The 19,899-nt window shown below is 41.7% G+C and overlaps 1 protein-coding gene across 10 annotated transcripts in view; it reads right to left on the minus strand.

The window, feature by feature from the left end:
* Window positions 1–19,899, minus strand: part of LOC122559589 (voltage-dependent calcium channel subunit alpha-2/delta-4-like) — a 483,398-nt gene that overhangs the window by 311,416 nt on the left and 152,083 nt on the right. For all 10 annotated transcript variants that reach the window (XM_043709329.1, XM_043709326.1, XM_043709324.1 and 7 more), the window contains one exon: window positions 6,788–6,874. In XM_043709329.1, the coding sequence (XP_043565264.1) occupies window positions 6,788–6,874 (87 nt within the window). The remainder of the gene's footprint in view (window positions 1–6,787; window positions 6,875–19,899) is intronic.

Consider the following 19,899-nt stretch of genomic DNA (forward strand, 5'->3'; position numbering starts at 1 on the left):
TAGTTGTTTACTTAATTTAAAAAATTGATGAAAGCTTCCAGTCGATTCTTCAAATCCGAAGAAATTGAGCAAAACATTCAAGTTGGCCAAAAAGCATTTGCAGACTTCTTGACAATGAATGACAACTAGATCAAAGATGAAGGCCAAAGTTCAAAATTTTGTTGTTGGAGACAAGATGTCAGTGTCTCCAGAGATTCATTACAAGTAGGTTTACATAAAATCAAAAAGAAACTCAATGATGTAAATCAATGATTTGGTTGCTTTTAGCCAAACTCAATGACTGTAAACATATTCCCATTAACACCCTGGGATCTGTAGTCACCTGCTTTCAGAAAAATGCTATTTAGGTCACTGTTCCAGAGGGGCTTTTCTACCTTGTTCCTTTTAAATAAAACCCTTCACAGGAATAACCAACAACACTTGCCTCTATTTGAAATCCAAATTCTGAAAATAATATATATCCAAGCTAGTGAAATCTTCTTTGCTGATTAGCATAAGTTTGCTTGGTATTTTTGCTAAGAAACCTAAATTCTTGGCAACTTTGTCTTTCCATTGATGCTAAGGATATGAAATACCTTATGTGAAAGTTACTGTGCCTTTTTATTTGGTAGGTATAAGATGTCAACTACTATAAAGCAATGTGCAGAGGGTACAGGCCTAGCAATAAACATTTCAGTCCTGCAGGTCAGTTTGTTGTTTTTCTATGACAAAATTGGTGGCTGCAAATCCAATAAGCTCTTTGTTAAGTGACAGGTTGGTTGTCACTATATATTTCAGGTGGCAGAATTGCTGACTACTTCCAGTGCTGTTTTGATGAATCAGATCACAGACAGGGAAATAATACCCTGTCCAATAATAGACTTTCCTTGGCGGTAATAGTGAAGGAGAATGTTAATACCATGGAACTTAAATTCCATGAGCCAACATCATCAGTAAAAAAAGATTGTCTAATCGGGATTGCATGATTTACGATACTAATGTACCAAAATATTTCACATTAAACCAATGAACATTATTCCTTTTTAATTTTGGTTCATAGAGTCATAGAGATGTACAGCACAGAAACAGATCCTTCGGTCCAACCTGTCCATGCCGACCAGATATCCCAACCCAATCTAGTCCCACCTGCCAGCCCCGGCCCATACCCCTCCAAACCCTTCCTACTCATATATCCATCCAAGTGCCTTTTAAATGCTGCAATTGTACCAGCCTCCACCATTTCCTCTGCAGCTCATTCCATACATGTACCACTCTCTGCATTAAAAAGTTGCCCCTTAGGTCTCTTTCCCCTCTCACCCTAAACCTATGCCCTCTAGTTTTGGACTCCCCCACCCCAGGGAAAAGACTTTGTCTATTTATCCTATCCATGCCCCTCATAATTTTGTAAACCTCTATAAGGGCACCCCTCAGCCTCCAGCGCTCCAGGGAAAACAGCCCCAGCCTGTTCAGCCTCTCCCTATAGCTCAAATCCTCCAACCCTGGCAACATCCTTGTAAATCTTTTCTGAACCCTTTCAGTTTCACAACATCATTCTGATAGGAAGGAGACCAGAATTGCACGCAAAATTCCAACAGTGGCCTAACCAATGTCCTGTACAGCCACAACATGACCTCCCAACTCCTATACTCAATACTCTGACCAATAAAGGAAAGCATACCAACCATCTTCTTCATTATCCTATCTACCTGCAACTCCACTTTCAAGGAGCTATGAACCTGCACTCCAAGGTCTCGTGGTTCAGCAACACTTGCTTTCCCAAAATGCAGCACCTCGCATTTATCTGAATTAAACTCCATCTGCCACCTCTCAGCCCATTGGCCCATTTGGTCAAGATCCTGTTGTAATCTGAGGTAACCCACTTCGCTGTCCACTACACCTCCAATTTTGGTGTCACCTGCAAACTTACTAACAGTACCTCTTATGCTCGCATCCAAATCATTTATGTAAATGACAAAAAGTAGAGGACCCAGCACTGATCCTTGTGGCACTCCACTGGTCACAAGCCTCCAGTCTGAAAAACAACCCTCCACCACAACCCTCTACCTTGAGCCAGTTCTGTATCCAAATGGCTAGTTCTCCCTGTATTCTATGAGATCTAACCTTGCTAATCAGTCTCCCATGGGGAATCTTGTCGAACGCCTTCCTGAAGTCCATATAGATCACATCTACTGCTCTGCCCTCATCAATCTGCTTTGTTACTTCTTCAAAAAACTCAATCAAGTTTGTGAGACATGATTTTCCACGCACAAAGCCATGCTGACTATCCCTAATCAGTCCGTGCCTTTCCAAATACATGTACATCCTATCCCTCAGGATTCCGTCCAACAACTTGCCCACCATTGAAGTCAGGCTCACTGGTCTATAGTTCCCTGGCTTGTCTTTACCACCCTTCTTAAACAGTGGCACCACATTTGCCAACCTCCAGTCTTCCGGCACCTCACCTGTGACTATCAATGAAAATGAATATTTTGAATCAGTACTTACTGTGGAAAAGGATATGGAAGATATAGACTGTAGGGAAATAGATGGTGACATTTTGCAAAATGTCCAGATTACAGAAGAGGAAGTGCTGGATGTCTTGAAATGGTTGAAGGTGGATAAATCCCCAGGACCTGATCAGGTGTACCCGAGAACTCTGTGGGAAGCTAGAGAAGTGATTGCTGGGCCTCTTGCTGAGATATTTGTATCATCGTAACATAGTATCAAATTCAAATATCATCTCCTCAGTCACTTTGAATATACAAAGGCAGCATATCTTGGTGGAATTTCAAAACATTCTGCCTCAAAGAATGCTGTGTTAGGTATCCTGGAGTCATTATGGGCAGAAGTAGGAGGCTGAGCAATATGGACCAAGGCGCGATTTGTGGCAGTATTGTGTAGGAGTCTGAAGAAACCTATCTTGATGTCAGGAACATCTCGCTCCATGTTTTACTCTTTTGAGAAGCATTGTGGTGAGTTTCTCATGGGGCAGTAGTGAGCTGCCAATTAACAGGGATTATTTCTTGTTGATTCTTTGTTATGGCTCAGTTTGCTTCATAAATATTCAGTTTTCTGTTTTACCAAACATGCTAAAAAAGCTAGACATTGCAAGATTTTTACATGAAAGTCCAAATGGGTACCTGGCAACTTCAGCTCTCTGCTTCCTGTGAAGGACCTCCATATTGAACACAAGGCAGCAACATCGAAGGACATGCTACATTGGCACTACGAGAGCACCCTGTACCCACAGATATTGGACCTGATTGTATGCCTACCTTTAAGAACACTCAAGGCACAGTGGTTAGCACTGCTGCCTCACAGTGCTAGAGACCCAGGTTCAATTCCCGCCTCAGGCAACTGTCTCTGTGGAGTTTGCACATTCTCTTCGTGTCTGCGTGGGTTTCCTCCAGGTGCTCCTGTTTCCTCCCACAATCCAAAGGTGTGCAGGTTAGGTGAATTGGCCATGCTAAATTACCCGTAGTGTTAGGTGAAGGGGTAAATGTAGGGGAATGGGTCTGGGTGGGTTGCTCTTCGGACGGTCGGTGTGGACTTTTTGGGCTAAAGGGCCTGTTTTGACACTGTAAGTAATCTAATTATAATTATAATCCTGATTCACCAATAGGATACTTCTGCATTTCAATACAATGTGTCAGATTGCACCAGCAACTATTATAATAAAGCAAAGAACTGTAGATGCTGGAAATTTGAAACATGAAACAAAGTATTTAAGAAAATTAGTAGGTCTGTCAGCATCTGTGAACAGAAAATGGAGTGAACCTTCTGTTTTTTTTTCAACTATCATTATAATGTTGCTGTGAGGACACTGTGAGCTTGGGGACACTCATGGATTGCACCAGATTGCATCAGGATGGGTGACAGCAAATAAGGAAAATGTTTCAGGCAATAGTGAGAGTGATAGATCATGAGTTTTGGTGGCAGATGGGTACAGTCAATGAGACAGAGTGAGTGTAAGGTTTTGGAGAGAAGATGGAACTTCAGCTGGCAAAGCGGAGAAGACTATTGACCTTCTTACATTGCTGTGCATTCTTCCAGATGCCTGAAACTGCTTTAACCCAGGTGAGAATCTCAGACTGGGCTGGCATGGTCTGATGCCGTGGCCTCCTCTGCAGGTCATGGGACAATGTGTACCACATTGTCCAGCAGGATCTTCACGTCACTGAATTACCCCTATCTGCGATGTGTAGGGCAAATGTCAGGCATCATAGCAGGCAGCTCCAGGCTGACTGCATTTGTCTAGGTGTACAATGGGCTTTAAAAAATGGCACAGGCAAATGGGATGTCAATGAATTCTGGTATATTTGCTGAGTGATGAGTTGTTCCAGGAACAACTGGGTCAGAATTGGATGTGAGACACACCCCAGGGGCATGGTAGGTAGTTAATCATAGAATCATCAATAGAATCCCTACGATGTGGAAACAGGCCATTCATTGAGTCCACACCAACTATCTGAAGAGCATCCCACCCAGACTTAAGCTATCCCTATAACCTTGCATTTCCTATAGCTAATCCACCTAACCTGCACATTCCTGGATGTGATGGGCAATTTAGCATGGTCAGTCCATCTAACCTGCACATCTTTGGACTGTGGCAGGAAACCAGAGAACTCAGGAGGAAACCCATGCCAACATGGGGAGAATGTGCAAACTCCAGACAGACAGTTTCCCGAGGCTGGAATCAAACTTGGATCCCTGGCACTGTGAGGCAGCAGTACTAACCACTGAGCCATCATACCACCATACCACCCTGACCGGGTTCCCTTATTGGGATGACCTTGGTAAAATACAAGAAATCCATTTGCCTGATAGTAGAAATCTCTTCAATAAACTTGATGCAATTAACACTTAGTCAAAAAAAGTGAGATTCAGCTCTAAGATCTCATCAATGATATAAGCATGTCAGTACTATGCAGGGAAGACAATGTGACACTCAGAGAAATGCCCTTAAAAGTTTTCAAATATTATCCCAAAGATGGGCGGCACGGTGGCACAGTGGTTAGCACTGCTGCCTCACAGCGCCTGAGACCAGGTTTCAATTCCCGCCTCAGGCGACTGACTGTGTGGAGTTTGCACATTCTCCACATGTCTGCGTGGGTTTCCCCCGGGTGCTCCGGTTTCCTCCCACAGTCCAAAGATGTGCAGGTCAGGTGAATTGGCCATGCTAAATTGCCCATAGTGTTAGGTAAGGGGTAAATGTAGGGGCATGGGTGGGTTGCGCTTCGGCGGGTCGGTGTGGACTTGTTGGGCCTAAGGGCCAGTTTCCACGCTGTAATGTAATCTAATTATAAATGACAATGAAAATACACTGAAATATGCAGTGTAATTAGGAAGTTTAGTAAATAAATTCAAAAGCAGAGTTGAATGCCCAATAGCAGTGTTCTGAAAACAGGATAGCATTGACAATTCTGTGAGTTATTTAAATTTTTGATGATGGTAGGGATAAGGTTAACTGGCAGCCAATGATACAGGAAGTTCTCCTATAACGGTGTAGCTGCGTTCCATGAAACCTTGTTTAATAGAAAATGGCTTAACAGAAATAATGGGGTCAATGGGAAAAGTGGGGTTAGGGACAGACCAGCAAAAAAATATCAGTCTCAATCGCTCAAAAATCACCCAAAAGCCTAACACAAAGTATAACACAGCGTGAATGAAAGTTTAATTCATATTTATTTATGGAACAAAAGCAAATTTAACATATTACATTGAAAAAATATTGTTAATGCAGGGACAGAGGGTCATCATCATCACCAGCTTCAGGTGCAGTTGTGGTTGTGGAAGTGGATGGTTGTGGTTGATTGAATTCTGACTGTTTCTTGGGGGTTGGTTTAGATTGTGTGACATGCAGATACAAGAACAAATTAGAAAGGCAAATGGTATATATCAGGGCAATGCAGTCCTGCAGGAATTAAACAGGACTCATACAAGAATTATACAAGAATATTCTTGTTTCAGACGGAGAGCAATGAGCATTCATAAGTTTAATTTTTATGATGAAGCTGCTCAATGTACCTCTCATGCACTGACAGCAGCTGACATCGGAGCATGCGTAGAACAAATGCGTGCGGAATGATCGCCGGTGGAGTTGTGCTATTGTGAACAGTGGTAAGCGTTCCCAAAAGTACCATTCCCTAACTCTTCAGCAATGTTATAGCCAAATCGTGCTGAGGAAACACGCTTTATACAAGTATCACCTGTATTCGATTTAACATTTTTATGTTCCTATAATACTCAATGGATAATATTATTTAAATTGAAGAACAACTTTTTAACATCTAAAGCACTTTACAAAAGTATAAGGAGGCTAGAATTTGACACAGAGTCAAACGGAGATAAAAAAAATTTAAGGAGGGAGTTCATGGCAAAGGGTCGAGATATCTGAAGGCAGAACTACCAATGGTGGGGGGAAGACAGTGTGGGCTGCAGAAGATCTCCAAGTTAGAAGAGTGCAGAGTTCATGGAGGACTATTACACTGGATGAGATAACAGAGTTTGGAAGGGCAAACATCACTGACACACTCAAACATGAGAATAAGAATTTAAATTTGAAGTATTGATGGAATAGAGATAAAAAAAACAGGTATGTGCTGTGAGAGTAAGGCAAATCATAGATTAGAATACAAGGAGCAGAGTTGTTGAGGTTTGAATACAGGAGCCAAGTAGAGAGAAAATTAGAATAAAAATCTCTGAAGGTAACAAATGCTTGGATATAAGGTTTCATCAATAGAGACCTGAAGCAAGGGCAAAGACACTGCTGCAGAGGTGGAAGGAAAATAAAAACAAAATTACTCACAACTTCATCTGTGTCTTCCCACTCCACCTCTGAAATATCCACACTGTTGTAATTTGGTTTTGGCTTTATTTTTTTTCCATCTTTGTACTAGAATTAATAAGAATGAATTATAATACATCCAGAGGCACATTTATAGTAGAACAGACAAATTTATGGAAGAAACATGGCACAATGTATTGAACTCAAATGTATTTTGCCACAGTACTACACAATTGTCCTCTAACAATTCCATTTCATACTAAGTTCTCGCCATTTGGTATCTGGATGGAGAAAGGAAGAGTTAAGCAAAGATTCCCCAACAGGAACAAGCGAAAATGACTAAAGCCAGTTTTGTAAATTTCCTAATGGTAGATTACAGAACAATACTGATAAGGACTTGAGCCTTTCTGTTAGCATCTATTTTGGGATATAAGTAGCCTTATACTCCAAAATAGCCCTTACTCTGCTAGTGCACATTTATGGTAGTGAAATGCACTGCACATGATCATCAGAAGGATGCAAAGTAAGCATGTCATGATGTCAGTATGCAAATGTTGATGTGACTCTTGTAACAATCCCACTTGATGACAAGTCAGATCTGAGAGTGAAACCTAGCTTGATTGATCATAATTTTAATTTTTGTGGATGGTTACTATGGTAGTTCATCACTTAAAACATCTACGCAAAGCTAAAGTTTTTATTTAAAATGAGCCCAAGTTATTGTATAAAAGAAAAAGAAATGATACATAAGACAGTTTAGAAGGATCTTAACATAAAATGAAACAAAGTCAATTTGTTTCTCAGTTATATCCTTTATAGCTGCTCAATGCCAGTAAAGTGGTTTTCCAATCTTAACTCTTCATTTCTTATTGAACTGTCTTTTTCTAAGGCTGACACCCTTCTTTCCAATTTTGCTTACCTAAGCCTCTTAATTTCTGACGGTTTGAAAACTCATATAAATGTGGAGACTTTAAAAACTAAACACTTCTGCTAAGGAAAAACTTCTCTCTTGAATTGAATTTTAAAAAAAACAATGCCCTCTGATCTGTTTTCTCTATATGTTGAGTCAGTTCAATTTTATAAATATTTTGTCATTTAATTCACAGGTATCCTGCTAGGTACTTGACTTAAATCATGTCTTATTTAGGAATCATGTCTTTGTTCCCTGTTCCAAATGACTTTCTGACATCTTTTAAACAAAGCTAGCTTCATAGAACTGAAACCCCAATTCTAGTTTTACCTTTACTTCAAAATCCAAATCCCAAATTTTAACAGTAACTCATACTTCCCTAGGACACTCCAAAAAGCCATTTTTAATGACAAACACCTAGCTACTACACTCTTACACTACAACTGAAAAAGCATAAATCAGCAGGACATTTGTGGTATTTTCAGTCATTTTTGTAGCTGTTTCATGTTGTAAAAACCTACAGTACATAGTGTAACAGGTGCTGAAGCAGTTTTATTTTGGCAATGTAAAGACTTTTGCACAAACCATTTGTATCCTGACATGGATGCACAAATTGTATTTCCTCTTGCAATATAGAATTATGGAGAACAATTAGACATCACACAAACCACAGCAAGTTGCTAGAAGAGTGAGGGGGAAAGCAGGAGGGCATCCACAAAGTGTGTTAAGAAGAATGGGAAGAATTTAATGCCACACCAATTGGCAGTGTTGTGGGGAAAAACACCAGTCTCGGAGTCAGAATTGGGGTTCAATGACAGAGTTTATTGCACAAGCAAATACCGGAGCTCCGGGGAGAGAAAGACACCAACAGCACAGTGGTCAGCTGTGAGTCTTCTCGTGACCCGGAGCACATGTCAAGAAGCTTTTATACATCTTGTGATACAATAGGTCAGCGATGAGATGATTGTCTCTGTAACATGGTTTGTTTATGGCAACCATTGCAGAATCGTTGATAGTTTCGATAAGTTCTTTGACAGTTCCAGCGTAGCCTTTGTTAATTTCCATGTGGTCATTATTAGTTTCAGTGTAGACATTATCAGTTTCAATGTCTGCGCAGAGGTTCATTGCTGTAGTAATGGGTGCTAATCGCTCTTCCTGAGAAGGATGATTACTGCAGCCCTGGCTATTAGCATTTCGTATTGAGTCTGTATCAAGCTGTTAGCATTTCGGCAGGCAGTGTTCGTTACTCATGTGTATTCTCTCCCCCACCCACCTTAAGCTAATCAGCTGGCTTATGAGTACATTGTGCTGGCATTCTGGTGGCCCCAGACAGTGCCTGTAACTGCTCTGCTGTTTTTCTCCATATTATGATCTGGTGGATATCTTATCTGTGAAGTTGGCCAACTGATGGCTGAGCTACCATCTTGTGTGTCTGTGTGCCTAGTGTCACCCACCGCGTGCCATCTCCCTCTTCACTCCCCCCTTTGTGGTCAAGGAGGCGACTTTGGAGATCTCCCGCAGACCATCCAATTTAAATGTCGAGGTAGGTCATTTCTAGGACCTTGCCCTCCCGAAGGGTCTCATGGAATGCCAGTTTTGTTGGGGGATTTTTTGTGGTGACACTCGCTGCTGGTACAGTTCTTGTCAGTAGCAACTTACAGCAGAGCTTTAAACACCCGAGGCCCACACAGAATACCAGCATGAGTGCAATGAGGAGAACTATCCTGTGTGCCAAATAGGGTCCCCAACATTTACCTATCAACCAATTTAGCCAGCAGTCTGTAATTGTGGTTCCCTGTCAAAAACTGTCTAGCCGGTCTTGGATATTCTTGATGGCTTCTGTAATATTATAAGAAGCATCAATAACATGGGCAATACAATTGTCACCAATAATTGTACAAACCTCCCCTTTGCTGTGATAATCCACCTTGCTGTGTGTAGAATCTGAGTTCAGCCAGCTCTTTGTTAATTGCTTCCAGAACTTTTGAGGTACTATTGCCTAGGATAGTCAGGCCACATACAAGATAATTTTGGTTTTTAGTGCACCCAAAGATAGAGATCCCAGAAATCCATATCCCAGTGATGACCCCAAAGTGGTGGGGGCTTGCCAGTCAGCACGGAACTCCTGACTGATGGAGTCGGTCACTATCCTTCTCCGAATGTCCCCCAAAGGGGCATGGTACAGTAAGGGGTGCAATTGTCCCTCTGCGAACAGATTTGGGAAGTCTGGGGTATCTGTTGCATAAGTCCCCTTAAATAGGAAAACAAATCCCATCGCCGCTCGGTAACAGATATTGTCCTATCTACCCATGTCACCCCCGACTCCCTGCGTCTAAAATTCCCTTAGCTGGGTTTTCTCCCATATCCCTGACTATTACCATGGACCAACTTGGAGGTAAAAGAACTGTCTCCCACTTTGCCCTTCTCATTTTGGAAACGGCCCTCAGTTTCCCTGTGTTTTGCATCTCTACTGGGGTATGTTTAGTGTGTTCATTACTATGGACTTACTAACCCTAATGGCCAAAACAGCACCTTGGCAACCTGGTGACTACAGGCTCTTCTGTAGTTGAATAGTACCCTACGGGCCTTCTCCTGTTACCGTGGTCATGGGTGACCACTGCAGAGTAAACTCCTGCCTTGTTATTACAGTGGATGTGAAACTCCTTGCTGGGATCTGGCAGCCCTAGCCCGGGGTCCGATATGAGCCGATTTGTGAGATGACTATATGCCTCCTCCTGTTCTGGCCCCCAGGTTACAGGTTCCAAGGAAGGCTTGCTTCCTTTAATTAATCTCTGGACTGGTTCAGCCAATTTTGCGAACTCGGGTATAAAGTTCCGACTGTAGTTGAATAGCACTGTAACCTTTCTGACTCCCTTGACAGTGGCAGGTAGTGACATCTGTTGGATTGCCTTCTTGCAGTTGTTTGGTATTTCTTTAAGTCTCTGGGATATGAGGTGTCCCAGGTATAAGACTTGTGCTTTGCCAAGCTGTGCCTTTGTGGGGCTGACTTTTAATCCTGTGGTTGCCATTTCCTGTAATACTGAACATAAAGCTTCCTGGTGTCCTGACTCAGACTCTGAGGCAATTACTACGAAGACATGACGTCTTCATTCTCCATAATCCACTATGCCAGCTGTACTGAGCCAGCATGGAAAATGGAAAGGTACGTACTGGTGTCTGGGATAACCTTGCTGATGACATAGCTAATGGCTCAAATGTATAAATCATATCTTTTTTTTCCATTTATTCATGGGATGTGATTACTGCTGGTAAGTTCAGCACATCTGCTCAGTCATTGCATTCATTGCAAAGTCTATAAGCAAATAGCAATGCCTATACAGACCTGTGTACATCTTGCAGACAAAGACAACAAGCAACAAAAGCATCAAAAACCATTCTAACATAGAAAAATCTTAAGAAGGAGCGCTGGACAATTTGAGAACACACTGACATGTCACAGTCTTATGGTCTGGTTAATTTTGCAAGTGACAGCTCTGGTGCAAAATATAGAAATAGCTTGAAGAGGAATGTTCCAAATGTTCTTCATACAGTTCATTGTTCTAAGTAAATGATCTTATTGGTAACTAATCACAAATTCAGTAACTGTTACTTATACATAAACCTATTCATTTTACACTAAATAGAGTTGTTATTTAAGAAAAGGGAATGTCATAATAATGCATTGTTAATTTGTTAAAATAATCACTTAAATATATGCCCAAGCAGATATTATGTCATCCAGTAAGTGATGCAATATCACGCTCCTTTCCTGTTGTACTGTCAATTATCATGTGCAAGCTGAAACAACAGAAGTCTCCATTAAAACTCTACATCCAACCTTTATTCTTCTCCTTCAGCTTTTTTTTTAATCTAGGAAAAGATGATACAGCAAAACCAATACAGATCAGCGAGCCCAGGGGTGATAGCTGAACAAGACTTGGGTCAGTAAGGACACGGGCAAGAGTTTTGGATGAGCTCAAATTTAGAGACCACAGAATGGAGGGATGGTCAGATGGTATTGGAATAGTCAAGTTTAGGGATAACAAAGGCTTGGTGAAGAGTTTAGCAGCAGATGAGCTGAAATAGGAATCAAGTAAGGTGATTTTACAAAGGGCCCAGGATGTGGAGGTGCCGGTGTTGGACTGGGGTGGACAAAAATGCCTTCATCTGATGAAGGAGCAGTGCTCCAAAAGGTTGTGATTTCAAATAAACCTGTTGGATTATAACCTGGTGTCGTGTGACTTCTGACTTTGTTACAGAGGGAAAAATAGGCAATTTTAGTGATGTCTCATATACTTGGTCAGAAGTTCATTTCAGGATTAAACGAGTTGTTAACAGACTGGTTTAGTATCAGATAGTTAGCTTAGGCAGAGACTGAAGAGAGCTAGGAAATGGAAGTAGGATTAGAGACTAAAATCTACTGTTTTAGGCTCGTCAATGTTTAACTGGATGAAATGCATGCATTTCCTTAACTGGATGTTGGGCAAATAAGCTGATAATTTACCAGTAGCAGAGGAGTCAAGAAAGATGGCTCTCAGATAGAGCTGGATACCATTTGAATGTGAAAACTGACACTATTAATTTGAATAATGCCAGGGAGGACAGCATGAAGAAACAGGAGAAGGCCAAAGAGAACTAGTGGCAGACACCAAAGGTATCAGTAGAGGAAGAGGAGGGGAAACCATTGAAAGAGATAGTTTGGCTATGATTAAACAGATCAAGAATGCAAGCTTGTTAGAAATTTTGCTCTTCTATCCATTATGTGGTCAGCCAATTAGATACCTCAACGCTTTAAGATAAAGAGCCTCACCTCTGCCCTTGAACCCCACCCCCCCAATTGCAACAAGGGCAGAACCCCCCACAAGTCCTCACATTCCACCCCACCAACCTCTGGATATATCACATCATTCCCTGCCATTTCCACCACCTACAAACAGACCCCAGGAGATACATTACCCTCCTCACCCTTACCTGTGTTCCAGAGAAACCATTCCCTCTGTGGCTCCCTTGTGAAGTCCACAACCCCCACCAACCCACCCTCTATTCCAGCACCTTCCCCTGCCACCACAAGAAGTACAAAACCTGCACCTACATCTCCCTCCTCACCTCCATCCAAGGTCCCCAAGAATCCTTCCACATCGGACAGAGATTTACATGTACTTCCACACACATTATCTACTGTGTCCATTGCTCCCAATGTGGTCTCCTCTACATTGGGGAGATAGGAGACCAACTTGTGGAACATTTCAGGAACATCTCTGGGACACATGCATTAAACAACCACACCACCCCATGGCTGAACACTTTAACTCCCTCTCCCACTCCACCAAGGACATGCAAGTCCTGGGCCTCCTCCACCGCCAAACCCTGACCACCTGACGGCTGGAGGAAGAACACCTCATCTTCCACTTTGGGATCCTCCAACCACATGGGATCAATGTGGATTTCACCAGTTTCCTCATTTCCCCTCCTCCCACCTTATCCCAGATCCAACCTTCCAACTCGGCACTGCCCTCTTAAACTGTCCTACCTGTCCATCTTCCTTTCCATCTAACCATTCCACCCTCCTCTCTGGTCTATCACCTTCACCCCACCTTCATCTGCCTATCGCATTCTCAGCCACCTAACTCCCAGCCCCACTCCCCACCCTCCCATTTATCTCTCTGCCCCCTTGGGCCACAAGCCTCATTCCTGATGAAGGGCTTATGCTCGAAACATCGATTCTCCTGCTCCTCGGATGCTGCCTGACCAGTTGTGCTTTTACAGCACCTCACACTTCGACATTGATCTCCAGCAGCTGAAGTCCTCACTTTCTCCTTTAAGATAATGGCCTGATTTCAAAAAGGGAACAAAATTGCATTGAAATGCTGCTCTTCATCAAAGCAAGATTTGAATTCTCACATGGTCTGTGATCCACTGTTCCCGTCCAGTTGGGGAACACATCAGCGTCCCGGGGCATTCAACCTCAGACCTTCAGGTGACCATCCTCTAAGGCGAATTTCCGGACAAGCAATAACATAAAGTGGCCAAGCAGAGGCTGATAGCGAATTTCGGTACCCACGGGAATGGCCTCAACCAGCACCTTGGGTTCATGTCACACTATTGGTGACCCCACTGCGCTATATACTCTCTCGCTCACACACACACACTTCTACATACTTACACAGACCTTCTCTCATACATATGCACATGTACCCATGCACAGACCGTCTCACAGGCTTGTACCCCATCACACACACACACACACACTTGATCAAGCTTACTCACACACACACACTCACTCTGTCTCTCCTGCACATGCACACATATAACTTCATAGGGTGAATATGTATTTGCAGAATTACATTTTATTTTGCTCAAAAACTGCATAAATCTGTGTACGTCCTATAAGTTTATAAGTCCTACTTTAGAAATAGAACCAGTTTGGCTCAACATTGGGACACAGGCAGATTTAAACTCACACCTTTAATTGATTGTCTGAGCTGAGAAGGCACCTATTGTTAGAAAAGCTGAAGCTATCTTGAGAATGAAACTTAGATGGAGTTCTGAGGTTTACATATTAAAGAATCAAAACTAGCATATCCCATTCTAAAAGATGGAAGACATAATCTAAAATTTGTTTAATATGTCATTACAGTCCATGACCCTGTAACCCGTTTGCTACAAATTTTGTGTCTTGTGGTCCTGTTCCACAATCACCGGATGAAGAGGCAGTGCCTCAAAAGCTAGTGCTTCCAAATAAACCTGTTGGACTACAACCTGGTGTGTGATTTTTAACTGTGTTTCAGAGGTGATATATGAGCTTAGCACAGATTCACAGCTGTGCTTTTTTTCACTCATACTAACCAAGGGAAAGAAAAACAGAAAATGCTGGAAATACTCAGCAGGTGAGGTTGATTTGGAGGAGAAACAGAACTAATGTTTCAAGTAAATGATTCTGTCACCCAAACATGAACAAAGGTTTGCTTATTCTGCAGAACTTCCCCATGCTTCTGGGTTGTCACAGAGACACTCAATGCTTCTCTTCATAGATTATGAGCACTGCTGGCATTTGACGTGTATTTCTAATTAAAATTCAGAAGGTGGTGAGCAGTTGTCTTCTTGAACTGTTATAGTCCATACAGTATAGATGCGCCCACAATGCTGTTAAGGAGTGAGCTCCAAGATTTTGACCTAATAACAGTGAAGGAATGGCAAGATATTGCATCATAGAAAGGAACTTCAAAGGAATCCTTATTCTTAAAGAAAGAACTGACTATGGATTTGGATGGTTTGTCAAGGGATTCTTGGTGGATTGCTGCATGACATCATATAGATGGTATTCTGGATCAGTGGTGCTGGAAGAGCACAGCAGTTCAGGCAGCATCCAAGGAGCTTCTAAATCGACGTTTTGAGCAAAAGCCCTTCATCAGGAAGGACTTTTGCCCGAAACGTCGATTTCGAAGCTCCTTGGATGCTGCCTGAACTGCTGTGCTCTTCCAGCACCACTAATCCAGAATCTGGTTTCCAGTATCTGCAGTCATTGTTTTTACCATCATATAGATGGTACACAATGCTTCCACTGTTTTGGAGGGCAGAATGTTTAAGGCAGCAGATAGGAAATTGACCACACAGGATACTTTGTCCGAGATGATAGAGCTTCTTGTCGGTTGTTGAAGCTGCACTAATCCAGACAAATAGAGAGTATTCCATCCCACTCCTGATTTATACCTTTTTGATGCCTAAGATTTGTGTATCAATCAGAAGCTCACTAACCGAAGAACTTACCAGTCTCTGATCTCCTCATGTAGCCACAGTATTTATGTAGCTAGTTCAGATCAGTTTTTGGTAAATAGTAACTCCCATGAGGTGGGGAGTTCATTGATGGTAATGCCACTGACTGTCAAAGAGAGACTGTTAGATTCTCTCTTGTTAGAGATGGTCATTCCTTAGCACACAAATGTTCCTTGCTAATTATTAGATCAAGCCTGAACCTTGTTCAGATCCTGCTGCATATGAACATAGATGGTTTGAGCATCTGAAAAATGAGCAATTATCAGCAAACATCCCCACTTCTAACCTGAAAATGGAGGGAAGGTCATTGGTGAAGCAGCTGAAGATGGTTGGGCCTAGAACATTATCCTAAGGGCCCCCTGCAGAGATGTCTAGAGATGACTGACCTCCAATAAGCAAAATCATCTTGATTTTAATCATGTATGACTCTAACAAATGGAGATGATCCACCCAAAATCCCAGTGACGTTAATTTTGCTCAGGCTCCTTGATACTAAATTTGGTTAAATGCTACCTTAATGTCAAGGGCAGTCATGTTGGTCTTACATCTGGTGTTGAGCTCATTTATTCTTGTTTAGACATATGCTAGTAATGAAGTCAGGATCTGAAAGTTTCTAGTAGAACCTCAACTGGTTAGGCTAGTGCTGTGTAAGTGCTGCTTAATACTGCTAACAATACCATATTCCATCATTTTGCTGGTGATCAAGAGGAGAATGTCAGGAATATAATCAGCCAGATTAGCTTTGCTTTTAAACCCTAGCACATTTTTAGGTATGCGCTATTGCTTTTTGTATTGGTTGGTCAGGTGCTGGGATAGAAATGTCCTGCACAATGTCGGGGAGGTTACCAGGGCCTTTACTGTAACTAGTGCCTTCAGCTGGTTCTTGACACCATGTGAAATGAGTCATATTGGCTACAGACTGGCCTGAGGTTAAAAAAAATCTAAACCAAGGTTCTTTTTAAGATAAAAAGGATTTAAGTAATGAAAACTGAATTAAGCCACTTTTACAAGTTTCAAGGAATGTTTTATTTGTGCCATAACTGTACTCCAATCTTTATGCTCATAAACTTCTTCGGCAATGTTTGTTTGAGGCAACATAAGTCTGCAGCACTGCACTGGAAAAAACATTCCAAAAATATCAGCAATAAAAAAGGAACACACTTCATCTCTATAATGAAGCAGTTTGCAAAGGTGATAAATTTGTCATTCACCACCCAACTCAAATTTTAATAAACTTTATTCCAAACTTCACCATATCTGTGAATTCTAACAATTGGAGCATGAGAGATTGCAATAGAAAGATTTGGAGGAAACACCATGATTAAAGTAACGCCTTATGTCAAATAAAATGCACAGAGGATATGGATTGATTGCAGTGTGAATGTCTAATCTCAACCATTAGGGAAACCAGAATAACAGAAGATTCTCACTTACATATGGTATTTGGAATAGGATATTTGGAACAGGAAAACAATGGCTGAGAAATTCTCAAAGTATTTTGCTCTGCTTCCCTAGTTTTTTTTGGATATATGCCAGAAACTCTTACCAGCACGTCCAAGGCAATCTGATTAGCAACAAAAACAGAAGCTGCTGGAAAAGTTCAGCAAGTCTGACAGCATTTGTGAAGAGAAGTCAAATTTAATGTTTAGGGTCCAGTGACCATTCCTCACTAGCTAGTCAGAAGCTCAAAACATTGAAGTTAAAATAAATACAGAAAGCTATGGATGAATTTGTCCCTCTTTAGTATACATATTGTGATATGCATATCACAATACATATTGTGCCTGGTCAGCTTGAGGTGGCAGCATACCCTCCTTAGTCCATCACTTGAATGATTGAAGCATCTGGCCACATCAGCACCACACTGCTGTCTTCTACTTAAGGTTGCTGGCTGCCTCTTTATTGAGAAGGGGAGCCCTATTGTGTTGTTCAGAAACCATATGTAACCAGCTTAGTCTTTTAAAAACGTGATGTGAAGGTGCTGGTTTTGGATGGGGTGGATGAAGTAAATAAATCACACAACACCAGATTACAGTCCAACAGGTTTATTTGGAAGTACTAGCTTTCAGAGCGCTACTCTGATGAAGAGCAGCATTCTGAAAGCTAGTACTTCCAAATGCCCAATGCACCACAAACTCCAGAATTAATGACTCAAGCCTAAAATACAAATTCTGCACATTTGCCTCATACAGCTTACGATACGACCAGCCTATTGTCTTTCTCTCTGTCACTACAGTCCTCCAGCTATTCAACTGTGGGAGGCTCACACCCAAAAACAATGTAACACAATAACTGTTGCCTTTTTGTCTTTCAGGAAAATGTGGCATAAAATAGAAAGAAGCATAGCAGAACCAGTTGAGGCCAAAGATTTGTGTGTCAGAACCACAGACTAAGTGGGGCCTGCAGAGTTGTCCATAAACTAATAATTTGTAACATTTGTATAACTTATAGATTTCAAGTGATTGGATTTAAAATAGCCAGTAGCTCACCTTTAAGAAAGCTTTTGCTGAAAATGTTTTAAATAAAATTGAGAATGGTATTACCTACAAAAATAAGGTTCTGTAATTTGGATAATACCTGGAGCTGGAGTGCATATAGTGAGATAGCAGGAACAATTGTACTGCAGCCAAAGCAGGGAGGAAGGTAACAATGATGGAAGCTCAACACCAAGAATGAGGGTGCATATTGTGATGCAGAATAATCAAAAGAAGACTTCACTGGGGTGGGCTACAGAAGAAGGCTGATAGGTACATATATAGAATCACTTAATAGTTTGGAAGCTTGCCAAATAACCAACCAAATAACATTCCAAATGACCAACCAAAGGTCAGCACATCTTGAAACCATCTTTTCCAGCATGGAAAAGGTAATCACATTGACAAACTCATAGATGGAGTAGATCTTGAAGCAGAGTCTGATGACTAATGTCACAATGTCCATCACAGTATAAGGAATATGCATTTGACATGTTGTTAATTGGTGTTCAACCAATGTCCTCAATGTCCTATAATCTCAGCAGCTTCAATAAAAACTCAAACTGCCTAACCGTGCCTTAATATAGAGAGGTACCAGTGCATTCACTGCTGTATTTACATTCAACATCAGGATTACAGCAGTAACTGTGTCCTCTTTACAATACTGGGAAGAGAACATCCCATTCCACAAAAGCTAGTTCTTGACTAACCCCACTTCCACTTCCACTTCGGGCATAAGCCATTCCTGAAGAAGGGATTATGCCCAAAACGTCGATTCTCCTGTTCCCTGGATGCTGCCTGACCTGCTGCGCTTTTCCAGCAACACATTTCCAGCTCTGATCTCCAGCATCTGCAGACCTCACTTTCTCCACTTCCACTTCTGCCTGATCTGCATTCACTAACAATACAAAACTTGCTGATCTGACTGAATTTGGAGACAGGAGGAAGTGATCTGCAAGGTGACATTATGTTGAGCCAAACTCAGTAAAGGCTTCAGATAAATCAACAAGAAGCAGTAGACAAAATGGTATCATAGCACTCTTGGAATCTGTTGTCCAACAGATTAGTTGGAGAGTTATCTGCAGGTATGGCCTCCTGTTGAGTCATTTTTCCTCACAAACTCCTTCTTCTGGACGTTATACTAGATTTGTGAATCCTCCAATCATTCTCCAAATTACCATGATACCAAGAGGCAGGAATACTAGGTTGCTCATCTCTTGAAATTACCACATTTGCACAACTTCTTAAACTATCAAAAAACACTTTAGTATTAAACTCTTGTAAACCATTAAAACTTTTGGTAAGTATGAAAGAATGCCCAAGACATGTAGAATTACAGAAACAGCTAGGATATATAAACAGCTACTAGTTAATCATCCCTTTGAATGGTGTCAATGGGGTTTTCTTGAATGCACGTTCAAGTATGTGAAGTCAAGAGTATACATGTGGACTGGAGTGTAAGGCTTCAAAAATGGCATGCTGGTGCTAAATCAGCATTGTACTCAGGTTGATGCCACCAATTCTGCTGAAGTCTAGTGGTGGAAATGTGTTGCTGGAAAAGCGCAGCAGGTCAGGCAGCATCCAGGGAACAGGAGAATCGACGTTTCGGGCATAAGCCCTTCTTCAGGAATGAGGAAAGTTTGTCCAGCAGGCTAAGATAAAAGGTAGGCAGGAGGGACTTGGGGGAGGGGCTTCGGAAATGTGATAGGTCTAGTGGAACTTATGAGAACATGCAAATCCATTTACCAAACTTTTCACATCAGAAGTGTGTGCATTGCGAGGGGCATCCTTTTGGAATTTTAAGAAGCCACTTAATGACCTAAAAGATGGCGGCTATTTATCCCAATTGTGTGTGCAGTGTAGTGATTGTAATAGCCAGGTGTCCCTCATAGATTATGAGTTCTCTGACTGGGGCTGTTAATCTGTCTAATCGGACAGCCCTGGCTGATAGATAAGAAGAGTATCAGTCATCTTGT

The sequence above is a fragment of the Chiloscyllium plagiosum genome, chromosome 19 (genome assembly GCF_004010195.1).
Source record: "Chiloscyllium plagiosum isolate BGI_BamShark_2017 chromosome 19, ASM401019v2, whole genome shotgun sequence".
Classification (NCBI taxonomy): Eukaryota; Metazoa; Chordata; class Chondrichthyes; order Orectolobiformes; family Hemiscylliidae; genus Chiloscyllium; species Chiloscyllium plagiosum.